At 45.2% G+C, this 21031-nt stretch overlaps 1 protein-coding gene across 2 annotated transcripts in view; it reads left to right on the top strand.

The window, feature by feature from the left end:
- KIAA1210 (KIAA1210 ortholog) overlaps window positions 1-19025 on the top strand; it is a 62995-nt gene extending 43970 nt beyond the window's left edge. Inside the window, exons 5-11 of one of the 2 annotated variants that reach the window (XM_035113949.2) lie at window positions 320-385; window positions 1214-1423; window positions 4099-4204; window positions 4550-6139; window positions 9413-9597; window positions 12967-13069; window positions 16248-19025. In XM_035113949.2, the coding sequence (XP_034969840.1) occupies window positions 320-385; window positions 1214-1423; window positions 4099-4204; window positions 4550-6139; window positions 9413-9597; window positions 12967-13069; window positions 16248-16414 (2427 nt within the window). In that variant the 3' untranslated portion in view covers window positions 16415-19025. The remainder of the gene's footprint in view (window positions 1-319; window positions 386-1213; window positions 1424-4098; window positions 4205-4549; window positions 6140-9412; window positions 9598-12966; window positions 13070-16247) is intronic. The other variant, XM_035113950.2, reaches the window with a different exon arrangement.
- Window positions 19026-21031: the final 2006 nt, after the last annotated feature.

Below are 21031 nucleotides of genomic sequence, written 5' to 3' on the forward strand. Positions count from 1 at the left end.
AACATTTTTTTAGGGGGGGGGAAGCACTGTGGGTATGTCACCTTGAGCTCCTTGGAGAAAAGGTGGGATATAATAGCCACAAGTACAACCCCATCTGTCCTAGTGGCAGCTATTTTGGCAGTGCAAGGATAGTTGCCAGCAATATTGTCATATATGCATAAGAGATGGATGCTGTGTTGACATTCCTCCCCCCCACCCCCAATTTTCCCCACCCCCTTTGTGTTTTCTCATAACTGTCCTTTTTATGTACCATCCTGGAGAACGCTATGCCAGCACCATGCTTGCCTGACTTATCCCTTCCCCTTATTTTATCCTGCAGTCCTCAATCCCTGCCCAGCGCTATAACTCTTTGAGTTTAGGTGGTACAGACAGTGAAGATGACCAGGTAAATAGCCATTTTTGCAGCTGCTGCTAGAGCCTCAGCTTTTTGTACTTTTCTTGCAGTGGCGGAATTCAATCCCACATGAAACCAGACAAACCCCATTCCTCCATAGTTTCGCATGGGTCTGAAAGACCTGTCGTTTTGTCTTTTTTCTTTTACTTCTGCCTTCGGGGGCTAATTGTAAACTGAGCTGTAGAAATAAACGGTGCTTTGGTTTAATTGGTTGTTTTATGTATAAGGCTTGTGCTGGGTGATTGCCATGTCTGTGCTGGCTTTGCTTTTTCTTCTTCTTTTAGCAGCATTATGAAATAGGCCTTTTAAATGGAACTCTGGGAACTGTAGCTCTGTGAGAGGAATGGGGATCTGCCATAATTCTCAGCACCCTGAACAAACTTACAGTTCTAGGATTCTTCGGGGGTGGGGGTGGGGAGCCACGGCTGTTTAAAATTGTGTGGTGTTGATTTAAATGTACAGTGTAGCACAGATGGGACCTACCTTGTGCGCACCAGGACAATGCCTGACCTAAGTTCAGCCTGTGAGTTTTGTGGGGATTGGAATCCTTAACTTTCAAAGTGTGTAGTCCAGCAATCTCTATCAACAATATTATGCTCGCTTGATTGGACAACAGCCTATTTCAGTGCGGTAATTTCCCCAGGTCTAAAGGTGGAATCTTACCTAATTATAATGTTTGTTATGTGCTTACCATCTGAGTATTTTAGCTTCTGAACCCATCTAGGCCAAATTGTTGTTGTTGTTGTTGTTGTTAGCACAATAATCACATATATAGGGGAGGCCTGAAACATATTAAACTTGTCTGTCTGCATTTTTCAGGTCACCTCAGAATCCGCCTCCAGACCCCTTAGCCCACAATCCTCTGCAGTTGTTGGGAGTCCTACCTTGCCATACTGCCACGTGCTTCCTGTCGATTTCAGCACTCTACCCACTCCGCAGGGCTGCCTCGACAACGCAGCAGCCAAGCACAAGATTGCTATAAACCCGCGAAAACAGAAAGCCTTCACTCACAAAAAACAAGTTATTTCAGTAAGTGCCTTCTGGTGGTTGGTGGTTCTTTTGGAAGAGATTCTCTCTTATGAGCCTTCCTGTTTGTTAAGATATTCACACAGGACTCCGCTTCAAGAATGTTCTTGCCCAGGTCTCATCAATGCTTGCAGCAGAGCGAGGCATCAGAATGCTGAGCTGACAGCAAGGACTGTACTACTTTGGGTTACTGATGGGGAGCATTGCATTTTGAAATGTTGCCTTTTTTATTAATTGCAAGATGAAAACTAGCCTCACAAGGAATGGGATGGGCTAGTTTTCTTCTTGTAGGTTGGTATATATATGGGATGATCCAATTCCTTCCTGGTTCTTTTGGAAGAGATTCTTCCTTATGGTTTTTTGTAGTCTGTAATTTTTGTAGTCTGCCAGGCTTTGGGAAAGGTAAGTGTTAGATTCATTACAGGTAGGTAGCCATGTTGGTCTGACGTAGTCGAAACAAAAAATAAAAAAAATTCCTTCCAGTAGCACCTTAGAGACCAACTAAGTTTGTCATAGGTATGAGCTTTCGTGTGCATGCACACTTCTTCAGATACACTGAAACAGAAGTCACCAGACCCTTATGTATAGTCAGAGGGTGGGGAGGCGTATTACTCGGAAGGGTGGTGGGAATGGGTGATTGGTTGATAGGAGTGGTAAACCTGTTGATGACTGTTAACGACTGCAATTGGTCTTGCAGGAAAAAGCAAGGGGTGAGATGGCTAAAGATAGCTTTATCATGTACCGTTGAATGATATAAGAATTCAATGTCCTTGTTCAGACCAGGTCTCTCCATGGTTTTAAGCTTGGTAATGAGTTGCAATTCAGCAACTTCTCTTTCTGAAAATTTTCTATAATAAAACAGCTGCTTTGAGATCTTGTATAGAATGTCCTGGGAGATTGAAGTGTTCTCCTACTGGTTTCTCTGTCTTGTGATTCCTGATGTCAGATTTATGTCCATTTATCATTTGGTGTAGGGTTTGGCCTGTTTGTCCAATATGGAGAGCTGAAGGGCATTGCTGGCATTTGAAGGCATACACAATGTTAGAAGATGAGCAATTAAATAGTCCTGAGATGGTATGTTTGATGTTGTTGGGGCCAGTAATGGTGTTGTCTGGGTGTATGTGGCAGCAAAGTTGGCATCTGGGTTTATTGCAGGCTCTGGTACCAGTGTCCATGTTAAGTCTGGTGGTGGTATTATTGTGGGTGAGGAGTTGTTTAAGATTGGGTGGCTGTCTGTAGGCAATGAAAGGTCTTCCTCCCAGAGCTTGAGAAAGAGAACTGTCATTGTCTAGGAGAGGTTGTAGATCTCTGATGATGCGCTGTACTGTTTTAATTTGGGAGCTGTATGTGATGACTAGTGGTGTTCTGTTATTTTCTTTTTTGGGTCTGTCTTGCAGCAAGTTCTCTCTGGGTATCAGTCTGGCTCTGTTGATCTGTTGTTTAACTTCATTGGGCAGATATTTTAGTTCTAAAAAGGTTTGCTGTAGATCTATTAGGTGAGAGTCTCTGTCTGTAGAGTTGGAACAGATGCGGTTGTAACATAGGGCCTGGCTATATACAATGGATTGTTTGGTATGTTTGGGATGGTAGCTAGAAGCATGTAGATATGTTTGTCGGTCAGTTGGTTTATGGTATAAGGTGGTGTCTATATGCCCATCTTGTATTTTTATAGTAGTGTCCAAAAAATGTATTTCTTGCATAGATTGGTTGATGGTGGGGTGAAAGTTATTGAATGTCTGGTGGAAGGTTTCCAGGGTCTGTTGTCCATGTGTCCAGATAATAAAAAATATCGTCAATGTATCGTAGGTACAAGAGAGGTTTGAGTGGGTAGGAGTTTAGGAAACGTTCTAAATCTGCCATGAAGATGTTGGCATACTGTAGGGCCATTGCTGTGCCACTGATCTGGAGGAACAGGTTATCACCAAATTTGAAATGGTTGTGGGTAGGGACAAAATGGCAGAGTTTGGTACCAAAGTCCACTGTGATTTTATCTGAAATGGTGTTCCTTATGGCTTGTAAACCATCGTTGTGTGGGATGTTGGTATACCATCTCAGGACTATTTAACATACCATCTCAGGACTATTTAATTGCTCATCTTCGCCCATTCCCACCACCCTTCTGAGTAATATCCCTCCCCACCCTCTGACTATACATAAGGGTCTGGTGACTTCTGTTTCTGTGTATCTGAAGTGTGCATGCACACGAAAGCTCATACCTATGACAAACTTAGTTGGTCTCTAAGGTGCTACTGGAAGGAATTTTTTGTTTTGTTTTGTTAGATTCATGCCACTTTATCCATTCTACTTTGTCACATTTTATTGGTCTATTGTCGTAAGCTGACTTGAGGTCAAGGGGTGTGTTGAAACAAATGAGTTTCCTTTACCTATAGTTCTATCAACACTGTTCTCTTTGGATCTTGTACAGAAGCTCTTGAAGAATAAAAGTTTGATGCAAAACAAAGGAATTATTTCCCCCTTTCACTTTCCATTCTAAAGTTCTTGACAGCACCTTTCAATATTGCATTGTGAAATTGGTTGGCTGGTTAAAAAGGCAGGCAGCTGATCAATCCCCAAACCCCTTTTTGTTGGTTGAAAACCCTTTTTGTTTATGTTCAGTTTAAAAAATGGAATCTATGCCCTCTGCAAATTGTCTAAACTGTCTTTCTCTTTCACAATAGGTAGAAGAGGTGGCAAAACAGCAAGGCCTTCTCAAACCCGCAGAAGGAAAATCAGGCCATGAAAAATTACTTGAAGAAGATGATAGAGAAGAGGAGGGCTGGGCAGGTAATGGCCTGTGTGTGTGCGTGTGTGTGTGCAAGAGTGTGATCAGGCATGTGCCAGGACATGTGGAAGAGTGTGGGGAAGAGAGCTGAGGTTTGTAGTGGTTCTGCAGACCAGAGACCTGTGACCAGAGACCTGTGACATTGTTTGCAGCGCAAAAGGTCCCAGGTTCAGTTACCAGCATCTCCAGATAGGGATGGGAAAGACTTCTGTGTGAAACCCTGCAGAGCCAAAAGCAGCTGGTACCTCCCACCATTCTTCTGCGTCCAGCCCATGACATGGACCAATGATCTGACTCAGCTGCTTGTGTTCTTTAACCATCTTCTTCTCTCCTCCTCTCTTACATAGGCCTGTCAATCCAGGATACCAGTAACTTAAATGGGAGTCAAACTAATGATGCATTATCCATTACAAGGGCCTCAGATGCTTTGCATTATTCTTGGAACGCTGGCCCTGGTGCTGAGGAAAATTGCAGATTAGAATCTGAGAACCAGAACCATATGGAAATAGATCTCCAGGTTTCTGTAACTGTGCCCTGTCCAAATGCACAGTCCTCTCTAACAACGCACGAAGAAGAAGAGATGGAGGAGGAAGGGGTGAAAACAACTGGGCAACCAACTGATAACCTCACATCGAACTCACAGAGCTCCATGAAAGAGATCATTGAGAATTTTGAACCTTTGCAGCCTGAAACAGAAGATATTAGATGCTTAGATGCTGCCTTGCCTGGGAATAGCATGGATAAGGACCTTGATGCAGCAGAAGAGTGTCACAACGTACCTTGCCTACAACCTGTAGATCAAAAAGCAAAAGACTCTAGTGATGGCAGTGACGCAATACATATTTATAAAGCAGAAGATGCACTTGGTGACAGGGACAGCTTGGTCACGCTTCAGGCAGACCCTGCACTACACGGTCCACAGTTTTCTGCATCCACTATGGAGGCTCCCTCAGAAGCAGAGAAGGCCGTAGCCTCAGCCCTTGAAAAACACCAGACACCCAAAGAAGTTACAGGAGGACAGTCTGGAGATATGGAAAGTCAACTGTGCAAAGGTCACACAAAGCCAACAGCCTTTCCGCAGGGAGGACCAGCCATCTCAGATGCCCAAGTAGATGAGCTTCCGCTTCAGAGTGCCGTGAGTGAGAAACCTTTCCACCGAAATGAACAATGTTCTGATTTGAACAGCAGCTGCGGCGGGCAAGAGGATGCCACCTTTAGAAACCTGAGCAACCCTTCTCTGGTAGGTCTGGCCTCTGCAGGATCCCCCAAGGTTGCTCCTACAAGCAGCTGTTCTGATGACAAGGCTGGAGACTTACCAGGAAGTGTGAAAATGGAAGAAAGCAAAGATCCAGATGAGATCACCAAGGCCCACCCAAAGTCCACTTCTACTAAGCCTGCCAGGTTCACCATTGCATCAGCCTGGCAGAGGTCTCTTTCAGGGAGTTCGAGTTCCATTGATAGTTCCTGCCCTGGAAGCACCCCTTCTTCACCCATAAGACCAGAGTTGTTTGAAGGAATGCCCCAGTTGGATGCAGCCACAGAGGGATATATAGTAAGGAGCCCAGAGTGTCCTGACAAGGGAAATGGGACTGTTGGCGCCAACTTAAATTCTGCAAATGAAAGGCCAAAAGAAAATACTCTTGACCGTGAGAGCCCATTTGGGGTTAAGCTGAGGAGAACACCCTCTCTATTGAAATACCGAACCCAGCAGAAGCATCACGAGCCTGCAAAGCAGCTGACATCTGTGGTTCCAGGAACCTCTTCCACTTTGGTCAAAGAAGATCTGAATGCATCAAGTTCTGGGAAGCCTCCCCAAAATCTGACAGGTGGCACTAAAGCTTTGGTTCCAAAATCCATCTTCCAAAAGGAGAACCACCCCATCAAAGCCAGCAAACCTGACGAAGATGAAGCCAAGCAGAAGATAGGCAAGCTCTCAGGTATTTGTGTTATTATACAAGCAGGCTGCTTTAGAGGCATCTGCTTGTTGGCTGCTTGGTAATGCATGAATGCTCAGGAGAGTGCTACATGTTATGGCAGATGTGGGAAACAGCTGTGTTTCATGCTGCAAACATCTGCATGTTCCCCAACAGATGTTGCTGGAATCCAGCTCTCATTGGCCTGAGTCAGCATAGCTAGTGCTCATGTACGATGGGAGTTATAGTTCAACAAGCTGTCTGTATTTGGTGTACATAGTTACCTTTATTTCTTAATGTGTAGATTGCATTTATGCCAAAATCCCACCCCTGTACAGTATATACATTCAGAAAACCACTTTTTTATACAGGTTCTGTGGGCATGGCTGCACTATGAACACAGTGGACTTTTAAATTGTTTTATGCATATATACAATTTCAAGTTCACAGAACGTTGTGACATAATAAACCGATAAAAACATTTGAGTTTGCTTTCATTCATTCCAAAAATCCATCAGTCAGATACATAAGCACTACGTCAGTTAGAAATAGATCATCTGAACCATAGCTTGAACAGTTTTTTAAATCACTCTGAACTTTTTAAAAGCTGGTATGAAATCCCCGTTCTTCCATGTCCCAGGATATTATTATTTTTTAAATACTTTTCCCCTTTAAATTTAATATGTAGTTGTCAACCTTTTCAAGTCCTGACAAAGTTTGTCAATATAAAAACACAAAAATGCAAAGCATAGTAACAAACAAAATCAATAACCTCCTTCTCTCATGGGACTTGGTCTCCAGACCCTTCACCACTGTTGTGGCTCTACTCTGCTGAGATGTCTTGGTCTTTGAGGGCAAAAATCAATATGGCATCCTCCATGGTGGTCTGAAAAAGCTTAAACTAAATTATTGGCAATTTGCTTCTCTTTAATAGTACAGTGGTACCTCGCTAGACGAATTTAATTCGTTCCACGGGTCTTTTCTTATAATGAAAAATTCGTCTAGCGAATCCCATAGGAATGCATTGAATTTTTTTAAAAAAAAATTCCCCCCCAATAGGAACGCATTAATTGAATTTCAATGCATTCCTATGGGAAACCGCGATTCGCTAGACGAATTTTTCATAAAACGAATTCGTCTAGCGAGGCAACCTCCGCTCGAAAAATCCTTTCATTAAGTGGAAATTTTGTTAAGCAGGGCATTCATTAAGCGAGGCACCACTGTATCCCTGCGTCTGCTGCCTCACTCTGCCAAATGTGAGAGCCAACCCAGGGTGCTTTTTTCTGGGTTTACTCAAGGGCTAAAGGGTAAAAAAGGTAAAACTTTTTGATGATAGATAGATAGATAGATAGATAGATAGATAGATAGATAGATAGATAGATAGATAGATAGACAGACAGACAGACAGACAGACAGAAGAGGGAGTGAGAGAGAGGTAGGTAGATAAATAATTAAATAATTAGATAGAAGATTGATAGATAGATAGATAGATAGATAGATAGATAGATAGATAGATAGATAGATAGACAGACAGACAGACAGACAGACAGACAGACAGACAGACAGACAGATAGATAGATAGACAGACAGTGGCTTGCCCAACTGACTGGGTTGCCCCAGCCACTCTGGGTGGTTTCCAACATATATAAAAACACAATATAACATTAAACCCTTCCCTAAAAGTGTGGCACTTTCTCTCTCTCTCTCTCTCTCTCTCTCTCTCTCTCTCTCTCTCTCTCTCTCTCTCTCTCTCTCTCTCTCTCTCAACCACAGAGGTTTAGAGCACATCTGTGGGCTAGATTTACTTGTGTTATTTGCAAAAAGTCACCCATGCATTTTGCAACTGCAGTTTTTAGGATGCATTTTGACGTTTGAGACTTTGAATAACTGCAATGCAGGGTTTGCTGTTCAGCTGTGCATTGACATGATTTGAATTCCTCTGTTTGTAATTTTGCACTTTGCAGAGTCTGGATCAATAAAGGGTGTTGAAGAACTTTTCTTCTTTACAAACTTTTGCTTTTTTGGGGGGGGGGGGAGCGGAACTTGAACAGACTTACTAAGGATTAATAATATACCTCTGTTTCCTTGGGCAGTAGCTTTGTCATATCAGCCATCCCTCTGGTCTGCCACTGCTGCTGTTGAATGTTAAGTCAGTGCTGAATAAGACCTCCCTCACCCAGAATCTGATTGTGGATGAGGAGGCTGATCTAGTCTGTATCACTGAGACCTGGGTGAGGAGTGTGCAGTTGGTCTCAACCAGCTTGTACCCACCTCAGGGCAGCATCAGGGCATGAAACAGTTGAGTTAGGGTCATCCAGAGATTTGAAGTAATCTTCTTTTCTTTCACATCTGCTGGTGTGGCACTAGATGTGCTGGACTGTTGTCTTTCCTCTATAATGGACTGGATGATAGTCAACAAACTGAAGCTCAATCCAGATAAGACTGAGGCATTGCTAGTGGGTGGTTCCCCAGACCTGCTCTTAATGGGGTTCACTCCTACCCATTAAGGTTCAGGTATGTAGCTTTAGGGTTCTTCTGGATCCATTGCTATCATTTGAGACTCAGGTGGCCTCAGTGGCCCGGGGTGCTTTCTATCAGCTTTGGCTGGTGGCCCAGCTGCACCCCTATCTGGATATGGATAGCCTATACTGTTGTCTATGCTCTCTCGGTTAGATTACTGCAATGTGTTAGAGGTGAAGCTGCCGTTGAAGACAGCTCAGAAACTTAAGCTGGTGGCCAGGTTGTTCCAGGACCACAACACCTCAAGGACTGCCTCTCTCCCTATGAACCGACCCGGACCCTGTCATTATCATCTGAGGCCCTGCTCTGTGTGCTTCCTTCACAAGAGGTCTGGAATGTGGCAACATGAGAACGTGTGGCTCCCCATTTATGGAATACTGTCCCCAGAGAGGCTTATCTGGGGCCTTCTTTAGATATATTTAGGTGCCAAGCAAAAACTTTCCTCTTCACCCAGGCCTTTCGCTGATTTAACAATCTATGGCCTTTTAAAGTGTTGGTGGGGGAGTATTATTTTGCTTCTTATTATGTCATGTATCTTGTGTCTTTATGTTATGTATTTTGTGTTTTTATATTGTGACCTTTGGATGAAGGGAAGTATATACAACTGATAAATAATAATAATCTTACATATTTGCGATTGTGCCTGTCTGTGTGTGATCGTGCAATTGCAGTCCCCAAACAGCTTTTTAACCAATGCTGCATGGCGCTCTGCATGTATCAAGTGCACTGGGAGGAAGGCCAGTGTGAAAGTTTGATCAGCTTATTTCCAATTCCTAGGGCAAACCCCGGCTGCACATCTCGAAAGCACATCCTCTGAACCACCATGGATTCTGATGGCAAAACTAAAGCAGAAAGGCTTCCAGGGTCACCCTCTTGCGAAAGAACAGAAATTGGATGATAAAACCTCTGCCAAAACGGAACAAGGAGGGGAGAAGCAAAGCAGGGTTTCTCCGCAGGAAAAGGTAGGTGCATATTGACCCTTGTTCATATCATTTAGCGGAATATTTTTGTAGGAAGCTCTCCGTTGATGTACTCGGATATGACTGGTTGTTTTATTTCTGATTTTAATTTTCAGTAATTGTGCACCTTGTCACGTGAGTTAATTTTTTTTTAAAAAAAAGTTATGTAGAAAGCTGCTTCATCAGGTCAGACTGTTTGTCCATCTAGCCCGTATTACCTACTCTGACTGGCAGCGGCTCTTTGGGTTTCAAGCAGGATTCTTCCAATCCAGGGCCAGCACCAAGGGCAGGCCCCTGACCACTGCCACACTCTGCATACAGACTTACCTTCCTGCTCCTCTTTGCTGTCATTTCCTGTGTTCACCTTCTGTCTCTGACGAGCGAAGGGACACAGCCGCACCACCCACAGCCTTGGTAGGTGGTTGTATGGAGCAAGGAATGGGCAGCAGTGCCTTGGAGAGCAAGAGAGGAGCCAAAGAGGTGTCCAAAGAAGCACGTCTGCAGAACCTAGAACCAGCATTGTTCCCATCATCTACTACTTAAGTTCCCTTTCAACTTTGGCTACCAGGGATTAAACTGAGCCCTTCTGCCTATGCTCTGCCACTGAGCCATTGCCACTCTTATTAATACTTTTGGATATCAGGATTTATTTATTTTTTAAAGAGCCCAACTCTTCAAAACTTGGCTTCAATATTGTGACAATTGCAGGGAAGGAAATACACCCTGCTTAGTTTGGACATGGTCTCTGGGTTTGTGTGTAGGGTGCTTAGTGTTGGTGTCATGTGGACAATGGGTTAAATTACACAGTGCTTGGGCTCATGAATTGAGGAGCACATCCCACACGTCTTGATGTTCTGAGATAAGGCTGCCAGGTGAACTGGGTACCATAGCAACACCAGCAGAGGTCAAGTGTATGACTTCCTGCACCCTCTTCTTGGTTCAGTAAATATACCTTCATGTGTATCTGAAGAAGTGTGCATGCACACCAAAGTTCATACCGATAACAAACTTAGTTGGTCTCTAAGGTGCTACTGGAAAGAATTATTATTTTTTTGTTATACCTTCGTGTAGACATCACTATAATAGTCTCTAAGGCAGGGTTTCCTAAACTTGGGTCTCCACTTGTTTTTGGGCTGCAGCTCCCATTATCCCTAGCTAGCAGGACCAGAGGTCAGGGGATGATGGGAATTATAGTCCCAAAACAGCAGGAGACCCACGTTTGGGAAACCCTGTTCCAGGGCATTGCATTCATTATGCATGTCCTGGTGTCTGTGTCCTGTCGCATGTCCTGATGCTACCCTGTTTCCTGTCGGGGGCTGACTCTGAATCTGTGAGAGTCAGCAGAAGAGGCTGTGGGTCTGCAACCTTGGAAAACTACTGTTAGTCAGTGGATGGAACAAAAGTCTTTCTCAGTATAATTCACTTTCTTATGTTTCTATGACTTTTGTGAGAGTACGGTACTTTATACACAGAAACTGTTTGTGGCTCAGCCAACCCATTCATCTCTTTCAGATGGAACAGTCCTGGCTTGGTAAATCTTTGTTTAGGAAGCCAGAAGCCAGTGCCAAGTCTACATTCCACTTTGATGCTTCAACCCTGGTCTATATAAATCAGAATTACTTTTTATGTCTTTCGTCTCCGGGGTCTGATGTTGTTGTTGTTTAGCCGTTTAGTCGTGTCCGACTCTTCGTGACCCCATGGACCATAGCACGCCAGGCACTCCTGTCTTCCACTGCCTCCCACAGTTTGGTCAAACTCGTGTTCGTAGCTTCGAGAACACTGTCCAACCATCTCGTCCTCTGTCGTCCCCTTCTCCTAGTGCCCTCCATCTTTCCCAACATCAGGGTCTTTTCCAGGGAGTCTTCTCTTCTCATGAGGTGGCCAAAGTATTGGAGCCTCAGCTTCACGATCTGTCCTTCCAGTGAGCACTCAGGGTTGATATATTGGACAAAAGTGGGAAATGAGCCTGTATTAAAGCTTGATGAAGTTAAGCTGGCTCTTAAAACATTTATGTATGTGTTTTTCAGATGCTGCTCAGTTTTAGATTTTTATAATTTCTAATTTGCATGTAAGTTTAGTGATAGGATTTTGATGATGACTTGCAAAGTGGCATACAAGCTGCAGTGTAGGAAGAATCCCTCTGGATTTGTGTTGGTTTGCTTACTAGGCACTTAATGATAATTGATTTTAGAAGGCACCCTCCCATCTCGTTGCCAATCTCCATTCTTGGTTACACGGTTGTAGTCAGGGCAGTCTTGAGCAGGTTGTGCGCCCTGGTGCTGAGGGGCAGAGATCGCTCCGGCGCCCCCGCCCTCACAGGGTGCAGCATGGTTTCCATGCGGCTTCGCTGTGTGGCGCCCTGCCTACCGGCCCGGTGCCCTAGTGCACCGCGCCACCAGGGGTCTACCTAGAGCCGGCCCTCGTTGTAGTGGTAGAGTCCTTTAAATTCTTGGGCTCTAGGATCTCTCAAAAATTGAATTGGTCAGATAACATCAACATTATTATTAAAAAGGTACACCAGAAATTGTATTTCTTGCAACAACTAAGGAAATTTAATTTGCCCCAAGAATCGCTGGTCCAATTTTATAGAGGTACTATTGAAACTGTCCTCTGTAATTCCATTACTGTCTTGTATTGTACAGCCTCTAAACTGGACAAGAAGAGCCTCCAACGAGCAGTAAGAACTGCAGAGAGGGCAATTGATGTTAGTTTGCCTCCAATAGAGATACTTTATGCCGCTCGAGTCAGGAAAAGAGCAGAGAGAATTGCTGTAGACCCTTTGCATCCTGGTCATCACTTGTTTGATTACTCCCATCTGGACGTCGGTACAGGATTCTATATACAAAAACGTCTAGGAACAGGAATAGCTTTATTCCTTGTGCCATCAAATTGTTGAATCTGTAGTTGTGGGCGGAAGGGAGGCCAGTTGGGAGTATGGAGTCTTTTCGCTGTGCTGTTGTATTGTGAGGGGAATAGTGGTTGTATGAGGTACTTTTTTTCTTTTATTTACATTGCAATGTAGTCTAAGCAAAGTTCCAAGTATGGTTGATACTTGGCCAATAAATTATTCTATTCTATTCTCTAAACAAGGATTTGACTGCTGCTTAGAGCCCTGATTAATACACTGACATTAAACCAGAGTTCCCTATTTCAGTAGTAATTAGGATGCAATTGCAATGGGAGGAAGGGAAAAGAAGTGCCTGGGCCTGAAGCTCACACCCAACTTTCTAAACCATTGTTTGTTAAACTGGAAAAGCTATTGGGTGAAATCCAACACTAGTCATATGTAACGGGTTGAAGTCAATGGACTTAAGTCACTCAAGCTGTATCTGCTCTGCAGTGCATGAATTGTATTCTTTTTTTGCTTTACAGCAAACAGATATTACCAGTGAGAATTTATTGAAGACCAGTGCTCCTCAAGTACGTGCACTTGGGAGTAAAATCCAGTTGAAGATGGCTCCATCAGCTACAAAAGGTATTAAAAACTGAAAAAAGAATGGGAGTGGTGATTTAACCTTCCCCCATTGAGCTCAGCTAATGTGGAAGGGATGTTTAAACTTTGATATAGCACTGTGCTTGGATGGAATTAGCAGCTATTTTTGGATATATTGCAGGACAATGCATGCATGCAATTCTTCCATGGGCAGTGAAAAACTCCAGGGGCAGTCTTCACTGAGACCTGGGTTCATTTTGAAGAAGATTCCTGCATGGTGGGAGGTTAGCCTAGACAACCCTTGATCACCCAGGACATATGACTTATTTACAAATAAGCAAGCAGAGCAGAGGTGGAGGTACAGCATTGACAGTTCCTGCAGGAAAGCAGACCCACTACCTCCCCTTCAACATGTTTTCCATCCTTCCAGCAGAATTTCACATCTCTTTGTGAATTAAAACTGTCTTTTCCTTAATTAGGCCATGGATCTATCTAATTTGGTGTTGTCTACCCTGATAGGCAGCAGCCATCCAGGACTTTAGGCAGAGTCTTTCCCAAGGATTGCCAGGGATTGAAGCTGGGACCTTCTGCATACAAAATAGATGAGCTACAGCTCTTCTTCCCCTTCTTACTCTGCCTTAACCACAGTTTCTTGATGCACAGTGACACAAGCACCAGTCCTCATCCCTTAATTGAGGAGGACAAGAATTCCTGCATTCTGATGACCCTCACTTTCCAGGATCAGGAAGCCATCCCCTAACCAAGGGATGGGGAACCTGCAGCCCTCCAGGTGCTGTTGGAATCCAGTTCCCACCATCCTTAACCATTGGGCATGCTGGCTGGGGCTGATGGGTTTTAGAGTCCAACAACCTCTGGAGGGCCACAGCTCCTCCATTATTGTTTTAAGCCAGTGTTTCTCAAACTTGGGTTCCCAGAAGTTGTTGGCCTACAATTTGCATCATCCCTGACCGCTCATCCTGCTAGCTAGGGATTGTATCCTCATTATGCAAAACTTTCCCGGGTAGTATGAGACCTTTTACAGTCTGGCCCAAAGGAGGTAGTAAAAACTGATCATAGCTCACTGTGACTTGTTGACAAAGCATTTTGAACACTAAATTACTTGCATCTCCTGAGAACTCGTCTCCAATGTTACACAGATTAATCTCAAGGGGGTTCCGTGGCACTGCTTTGTCCTGTTGGATGAGTTCCAGTAAGGCCCAAGGACACAGACATAGCGCTCGGATCGGTCAGAGCGACCGCTTGTGCTCTGAACCCTTGGCCCTCTTGGCTGATAAAAACTAGCAGGGAGGAGACAGCTGGCTGGGCCAAGGAGGTGATTAATATTTTCTTGTGAGAGGAGGTGGTTCCTGCTTGCTTGAAGGAGGCAGTGATAAGACCACTGCTTAAGAAACCCTCCCTGGATTTGGAAAAATCTAAGCAATTTCCTGCCTGTTGTCAATCTTTCCTTCTTGGGCAAGGTTCTTAAGCGGGTGGTGAATGACCAGATCCTTGCTTTCCCAGAGGAAACTGATTTTCTAGATCTATTTCAACTGGAGTTTAGGCTCAATTTTGACACAGAAAGTGCTTAGGTTGCTCTGTATATTGATTTTTTGCCGGGAGAGAGACAGGAGAAATGTGTCCCTGTTAATTCTCCTTGACCTCTCAGCAGCTTTTGATACCGTGTTTCCCCCTTTTTAAGACGTAGTCATAAAGTAAGCCATGGCAGGAGTTTTAAGTATTTGCGAAATTTAAGACATACCCCGAAAATAAGGCATACCTTGTTGCTTTCCTTTAGAGCCTCAGAGAGGCTTGAGACCAGGTGGGAGTGGGGTGCATGAATTGAGCGCGTCGCCAGGCAAGCCGCGCTAGGAGGACTCCCCCCCCGCTCTTCCCAGGACTTTTTTCCACTCCGGCGGAGTGCCTGGATGGGGAAACCCCTTGGTGTCGGGAGGCCTGCTAGCCCCTTCCGTGCCGCTGGAGCGTAGTGGGCTGCATGGCCCAAAGCTGAGCGGCGGTGGGAGTCCCGCGGGCCCTTCCGCGCTGCCGGGGCGACGGATGGCGACGGGAGCGCTGCTGGCCCATTCCGCACCGCTGGAGCTTCGTGGGAAGCATGGCCCGAGGTAGAGCGGCGGCGGGAGGCCTGCAGGCCCTTCCGCGCCACCGGGGCGACAGATGGTGGCGGGAGCGCTGCTGGCCCCTTCTGTGCCACCAGAACGTTGTGGGCTGCATGGGCCAAGGCCCGCGCGATGGACGGCGGAGGGAGCACTGCTGGCCCCTTCCGCGGGCGAGTTGGTGGCTGATTGACAGGCGGCCTCGCCAATGCCTGGAGGGAGAAGGGCGGCGAGGAGCAAGCGAGGGAACCCCCACCTTGCTCCGCCCGCTAATGGAAACGGCCCGGGGTGGGGAGGCGGGAGTGCCTCAGGGAGCGCGGCTACGGCGCTGCTAGCTGTGCCTCAGGCACCGCCGCCGCCGCTTTGCCCAAAAAACCCACGGGGGTGCTCGTCGGGTGGGCCACGACGAACTCGCCCCGTTCCCTCTGGAGTCAGGGTGCCACCGCCGGCGCCTCCTCCTGGGGCAACTCCGCGGGACTTCAGTGTATCAGTGTAAAAAAAGCGCGCGGGGGGGCTGGCTGGCTGGCTACTCGACCTGAGTTTAAGGGCGCAGAGGAATCCGTGCGCGCTCAAGCGGGAAAGGAAGTTTAGCTCCTCGAGCTGCCGCCCCTTATGAATGCGTGTTTCGGTGGTGTGGACAAGGTGTGGACACGGGTCTCGTTTCCCCCTCACGGGACAGGGCGTACACAGGCATCTTTCAGACGACCTGCTTCGCGTCTCTCTCATCTCTCCCCCCCCCGCTCTCACGCCTCGATTTCGTGCCCCTCGGCTCCCATGTTAGCGATGGGATGGATGGCAGCACCCCGAGCCAGTAAGGTACCGGACTGTAATAAAAACCTAATAAAAAATTAAAACATCCCCTGAAAATAAGACACCTTGTGTTTTTTTGAGGAAAAAAAGTTATAAGACGGTGTCTTAAAAAAGGGGAAACACGGTAGCATCAACCATGATATCCTTCTGTAGCAACTGTCCAAGCTGGGTGGTGGTGGTGGCATGTTTTGCAGTGGTTCCGGTCCTACCGTACTTGGCTGGTTGTTTCCAAAGGGTGATGCTTGGGGAGTGTTCTTCAGCCCATACAGCCTACTTATTGTCCTCCTCCCCCCCCCCAGCAACACCTGTTAGAACAACGCCTCAGGAAGCCCCTCAAAAGGAAAAGGAAAGGAGTCCATTGCCAAGCCTACCAATGTCTTCATGCAGCCCTGCTGAGCCACCTTGGCTTTCTCTGGCCAGGAAAAAGGCCAAAGCATGGAGTGAAATGCCTCAGAGTGTTCAGTAGCCTTTCGGAAGACCTTGTCTACTCTGCCAATAGCTGCATTAATAGAATATACTAATGTCTTCACTGTGAGCATTTATTGAGGGTTTGGAGGGATGATGGGAAGCACTGGTGAATTGGGGGTGGGTAATTTCTACCACACATGATGGTAACCATTGGAATTATTAATACACTGGGTGCTTTTCACTGTAAGACAGTAATTTAATGTCAAAAACTCTGATGAGAAGGACCTTGAAGGTTATTACACATTTCCCATTAAAAAAAGCCATTCATCCTATACCCGAGACAGTATTCCTGCACTGGGTGGAAATTTTTCCAATTTTCTAGATGTTTAGAGTCAGTCCAAAGTACCTGTCGCTCAATGGAAGAGGTACCCAATGTGGTGCTCTCAAGATGCTGGACTGCAACTCAATCCGCCCTGGCAAGTGGGACCATTGGTAGCCATTCAGTAGCCATTCGGAAGACCTTGTCTACTCTGCCGATAGCTGCATTAATAGAATATACTAATGTCTTCACTGTGAGCATTTATTGAGGATTTGGAGGGATGATGGGAAGCACTGGTGAATTTGGGGTGGGTAATTTCTACCACACATGAGGGTAACCATTGGAATTATTAATACACTGGGTGCTTTTCACTGTAAGACAATAATTGCTCCAGGAATCTTCAGCCATATGTTACAGTGTCAGTGTTAATGTCAAAGACTCTGATGAGAAGGACCTTGAAGGTTATTACACATTTCCCATTAAAAAAAGCCATTCATCCTATACCTGAGACAGTATTCCTGCACTGGGTGGAAATTTTTCCAATTTTCCAGATGTTTAGAGTCAGTCCAAAGTACCTGTCGCTCAATGGAAGAGGTACCCAATGTGGTGCTCTCAAGATGCTGGACTGCAACTCAATCCGCCCTGGCAAGTGGGACCATTGGTAAAGGATGATAGTAGTTGTAGTCCTAGCATCATCTGGAGGTCATCACATTGACTGCCCTTGTGTGGAGACCCAAAGGCAACTCATGGTAACCCTTTCAACTCCATTTTTCCCAAACAGAAATACATAGTGCCTGGGCTGCCTGTCATAGAACTAAACCCCCTCTCTTTCTGGACCCCATCTACTACCTATACAGGCAGCAGAATAGCAGCCATGACTTCAAGGTGTGTGTATTTGTGGGAAAGGGGACAACTGGATAGTGCTTCTCTTGGGAATGGATGATTGCCAGTAAAATAGCACTTGGTTCAACCATTCAGGGATGTCCGGATGCCTGTCCAGAACTGTCTGCAAATACAACAAATCTAATTTAATATTTTTTGCAGGCTTTGGCATAGATGTCTGAACCAGTTATGCATTGTAAAGAGCATACATAACACAAAGCAGAGTTGAGTTTTCTGGCTGAGCATACTCTGAATCTGAATCTGCTGCAGCCCCTCAGATCTTCCAAAGCATCTTGTCGCTGGCGATGGATGAAGTGGATGGGTTGTTTCTGTTCCCTTACAAGGGAAACAGGAAGCCTTATAGTTGCTCAGGTCTTCCCCTGTTCCTTATGACCCTTTTGAGCCCCAGTCCAAGAAACTGGCTGTGAAATTCTAACTTGGGACCAACCTCTGATACCAGCCTTTGCTAACCTGGTGCCCTTCAGATGTTTTGAACTACAACTCCCATCAGCTCCAGTTAGCACATGCTGGCTAAGGCTGATGGGGTTTGTAGTCCAAAAACCTGGAAGGCACCATGTTGGCAGAGGCTGCTCTACACATAATGATGTCTTCCTTTTGCACTAGATATTTAAAGCAGTATCATACCACTTTAAACAGTGGTGGCTTCCCCCAAAGAATCCTGGTAACTTTGCCATGGGTACCGAGAGTTGACCCCTGTACCCTTCACAGGGCTACAGTTCCCAAATTGGTTTAAAAATCAATCATTCTTCCCAAGGAATGCTAGGAATTGTAGCTCAGTGCCCTTAACAAAACACATCTTTCAGGATTCTTTGGGGGAAGTCATGACAGTTTAAAGTGCTATGATACTGCTTTAATATAGTATAGTGCTGGTAGGTTATTGGCTTGGGGTGCAGTCCTGCCATTCCTGATCCCCTTCTACTATGTAAAGGACACACAAATCAATACATTCCTGGTTTCTTTTCGGTTCTTTATTGTTTATTCTTAAAAAAAGAAAAGAAATGTCTCTTTTGAAATGTATGGAATGTATATATGTTTTTGTAATCCTTGCCTTTCAGGACTACATTTTCTTTTTCTTTTTTTTGTATGTTCCCATACTTTGTTTACTATTAAATTCTTTTGTCACAATTGACACTTTGGTTTGTTGTGGTGGCAGGGAGAAACACATCTTTTAAAAAAGCACCTTTAAATATCCAAAAGGGCTACTTTCAACTGCCTCTCTCACCCATTTGCTAAACCAAAGGCACACATGCTGTTCATAGCATTAAATAGATCTATACTTACGCTTCAAAAGTTTTCAGTTGGGTTCCTCCCCTTTTCCTGCCAGTAGAGGGCAATGGACACCATTTCGGAAAAGTTTTGTATTATTTTGTTTTATAATGGCAATATGGGACCCAGGTGGCGCTGTGGTTAAACCACTGAGCCTAGGGCTTGCTGATCAGAAGGTCGGCGGTTCGAATGCCTGTAACGGGGTGAGCTCCCATTGCTTGGTCCCAGCTCCTGCCAACCTCGCAGTTCGAAAGCACGTCAAAATGTAAGTAGATAAATAGGTACCGCTACAGCGGGAAGGTAAACGGCGTTTCCGTGTGCTGCTCTGGTTCGCCAGAAGTGGCTTTGTCATGCTGGCCACATGACCTGGAAGCTATACGCCGGCTCCCTCGGCCAATAATGCGAGATGAGCGTGTAACCCCAGTCGGTATAATGTGCCTTTAATGGCAATAGACACTTTTTAAAATACAATTAATTTTTCATTGTGGATTCCAGGAAGATAAAAAAAATCCCTAAATCAGCTTGTTCTGTTTAATGTGTGGCCCTGGTTGGGTTTATGTTAGTTGCAGTTAAGGCTGCAATCCCATGCATCTGTTAAGTCCCATTAGATTCACTAGAAATTACTTTAGGCTGCAATCCTTTGCACGTTTTCCTGGGAGGAAGTTCTGCTAAGAAGTGTGTGGAGCATTAGGGGAGGAGGAGTACCTCTGATGGGGGAAATATTGTGCTCCTTCTGAGGTAGTTTGTCCAAATTTCCCCCCCCCACCCTGCACTCAGAGCTCACCTGTGGCTCCTAGAAACCATCAGCACAACAACATTGCAACACTGACCAGCGGCCACACCACGGGAAAAGGCTTTGACTGGCTCACTAAACCAGGTGAGGGTAGCTGATGGATCTCAAACCCCTGGTGAGTTAGGCATTTCCCCTGCATATGAAGAAAGGCTCTGGTGAATTGAGCAGAAAAGACCAATAGTGGGTCCAATGGTCAAGAAAAAGGTGCTGTGGGGGGAGAGTGAGGGGCAGATGGGCCTCATCAACCTGGGAAAGGACCCTTTTCGGATTATCTGAGAAAATATAGTCAAATGAAATCACAGGCAGGACTTGAGGAATGATAAAGGAATGTAATGTAGGCTATATGTTTTGGAGAAATACTACTTTTATGCCAGTATATCAGGCACCCCCAAACTGCGGCACTCTAGATGTTTTTGCCTACAATTCCCATGATCCCTAGCTAACAGGACCAGTGGTCAGGGAAGATGGGAATTGTAGTACAAAACATCTGGAGGGCCGAAATCTGGGGATGCCTGCAATAGATGAATGGTTTGAATTGAAACATCATGGAACAAAAGGTGGGAAGCCAAAATTAAAAGAGAATATTATACTGAAATTGAACTGAATTTGTTAAATTGTTTAAAAACTCATAAAAAAATTATTAAAGCAAAAAAGGATATTGTCAAAAAAAGGGAAAGAAATTACTTTTGAGTAGACATGCTTAGGATTGTGATTGTTAGTCCCAATGGAACCAGTGAGACTTGTTTCCAAGTAAACATGCATTGATTTGTGCTGGAGGGCTGCTATCTGCACTCCTGTCACAGAACTCTCTAGTATTTCTGGCCAGATATGCAATAGCTTCAGAGAGTAAGCCTTATGAACATCTGCATAGGACTGTGGATTGCATGTCGAACTGAAAGCAATGGAAGAAATTAAGTTGACTAGCTGGCATGAGCCCGGCAAACGCACAGTATTTTTTACCAGCATACTACCCAAGGTGTAGAGGCTCCAGCAGGCCCTGCATTTGTATCTAATACAAATATTTGTGCACAAATATTGTATGTACTTTTGTGTGTTGGTTGATGTTTTTCACAGCCAAGAAATCTGTGAAATCCTGGTCCTCAAGTCTGTAACTAACGCTGGCCAAGCCTGATGTGAGGACACTGGAACAGTAACTACTACCCAAAGTCATTTCAGAATGGCAGGGGCTTCTACTTTGTTGGAGTGCCTTGTCATTTCAGTTGGGTTCAGTGTGGGTCAGCTGGCAAGAGGACAAGCAGGCTTCATGTTGTACCATCTTCCATTCTGAATGCTCAGAGGCATTCACTTGGCAAGGGCCATAGTAAAACAGGTATGTGGACCCAGTGGTCCTCCAGATCTTCTCAGACAACCACTCACGTCATCCCTGACCATTG

This window comes from Zootoca vivipara, chromosome Z, assembly GCF_963506605.1.
Source record: "Zootoca vivipara chromosome Z, rZooViv1.1, whole genome shotgun sequence".
Taxonomy (NCBI): Eukaryota; Metazoa; Chordata; class Lepidosauria; order Squamata; family Lacertidae; genus Zootoca; species Zootoca vivipara.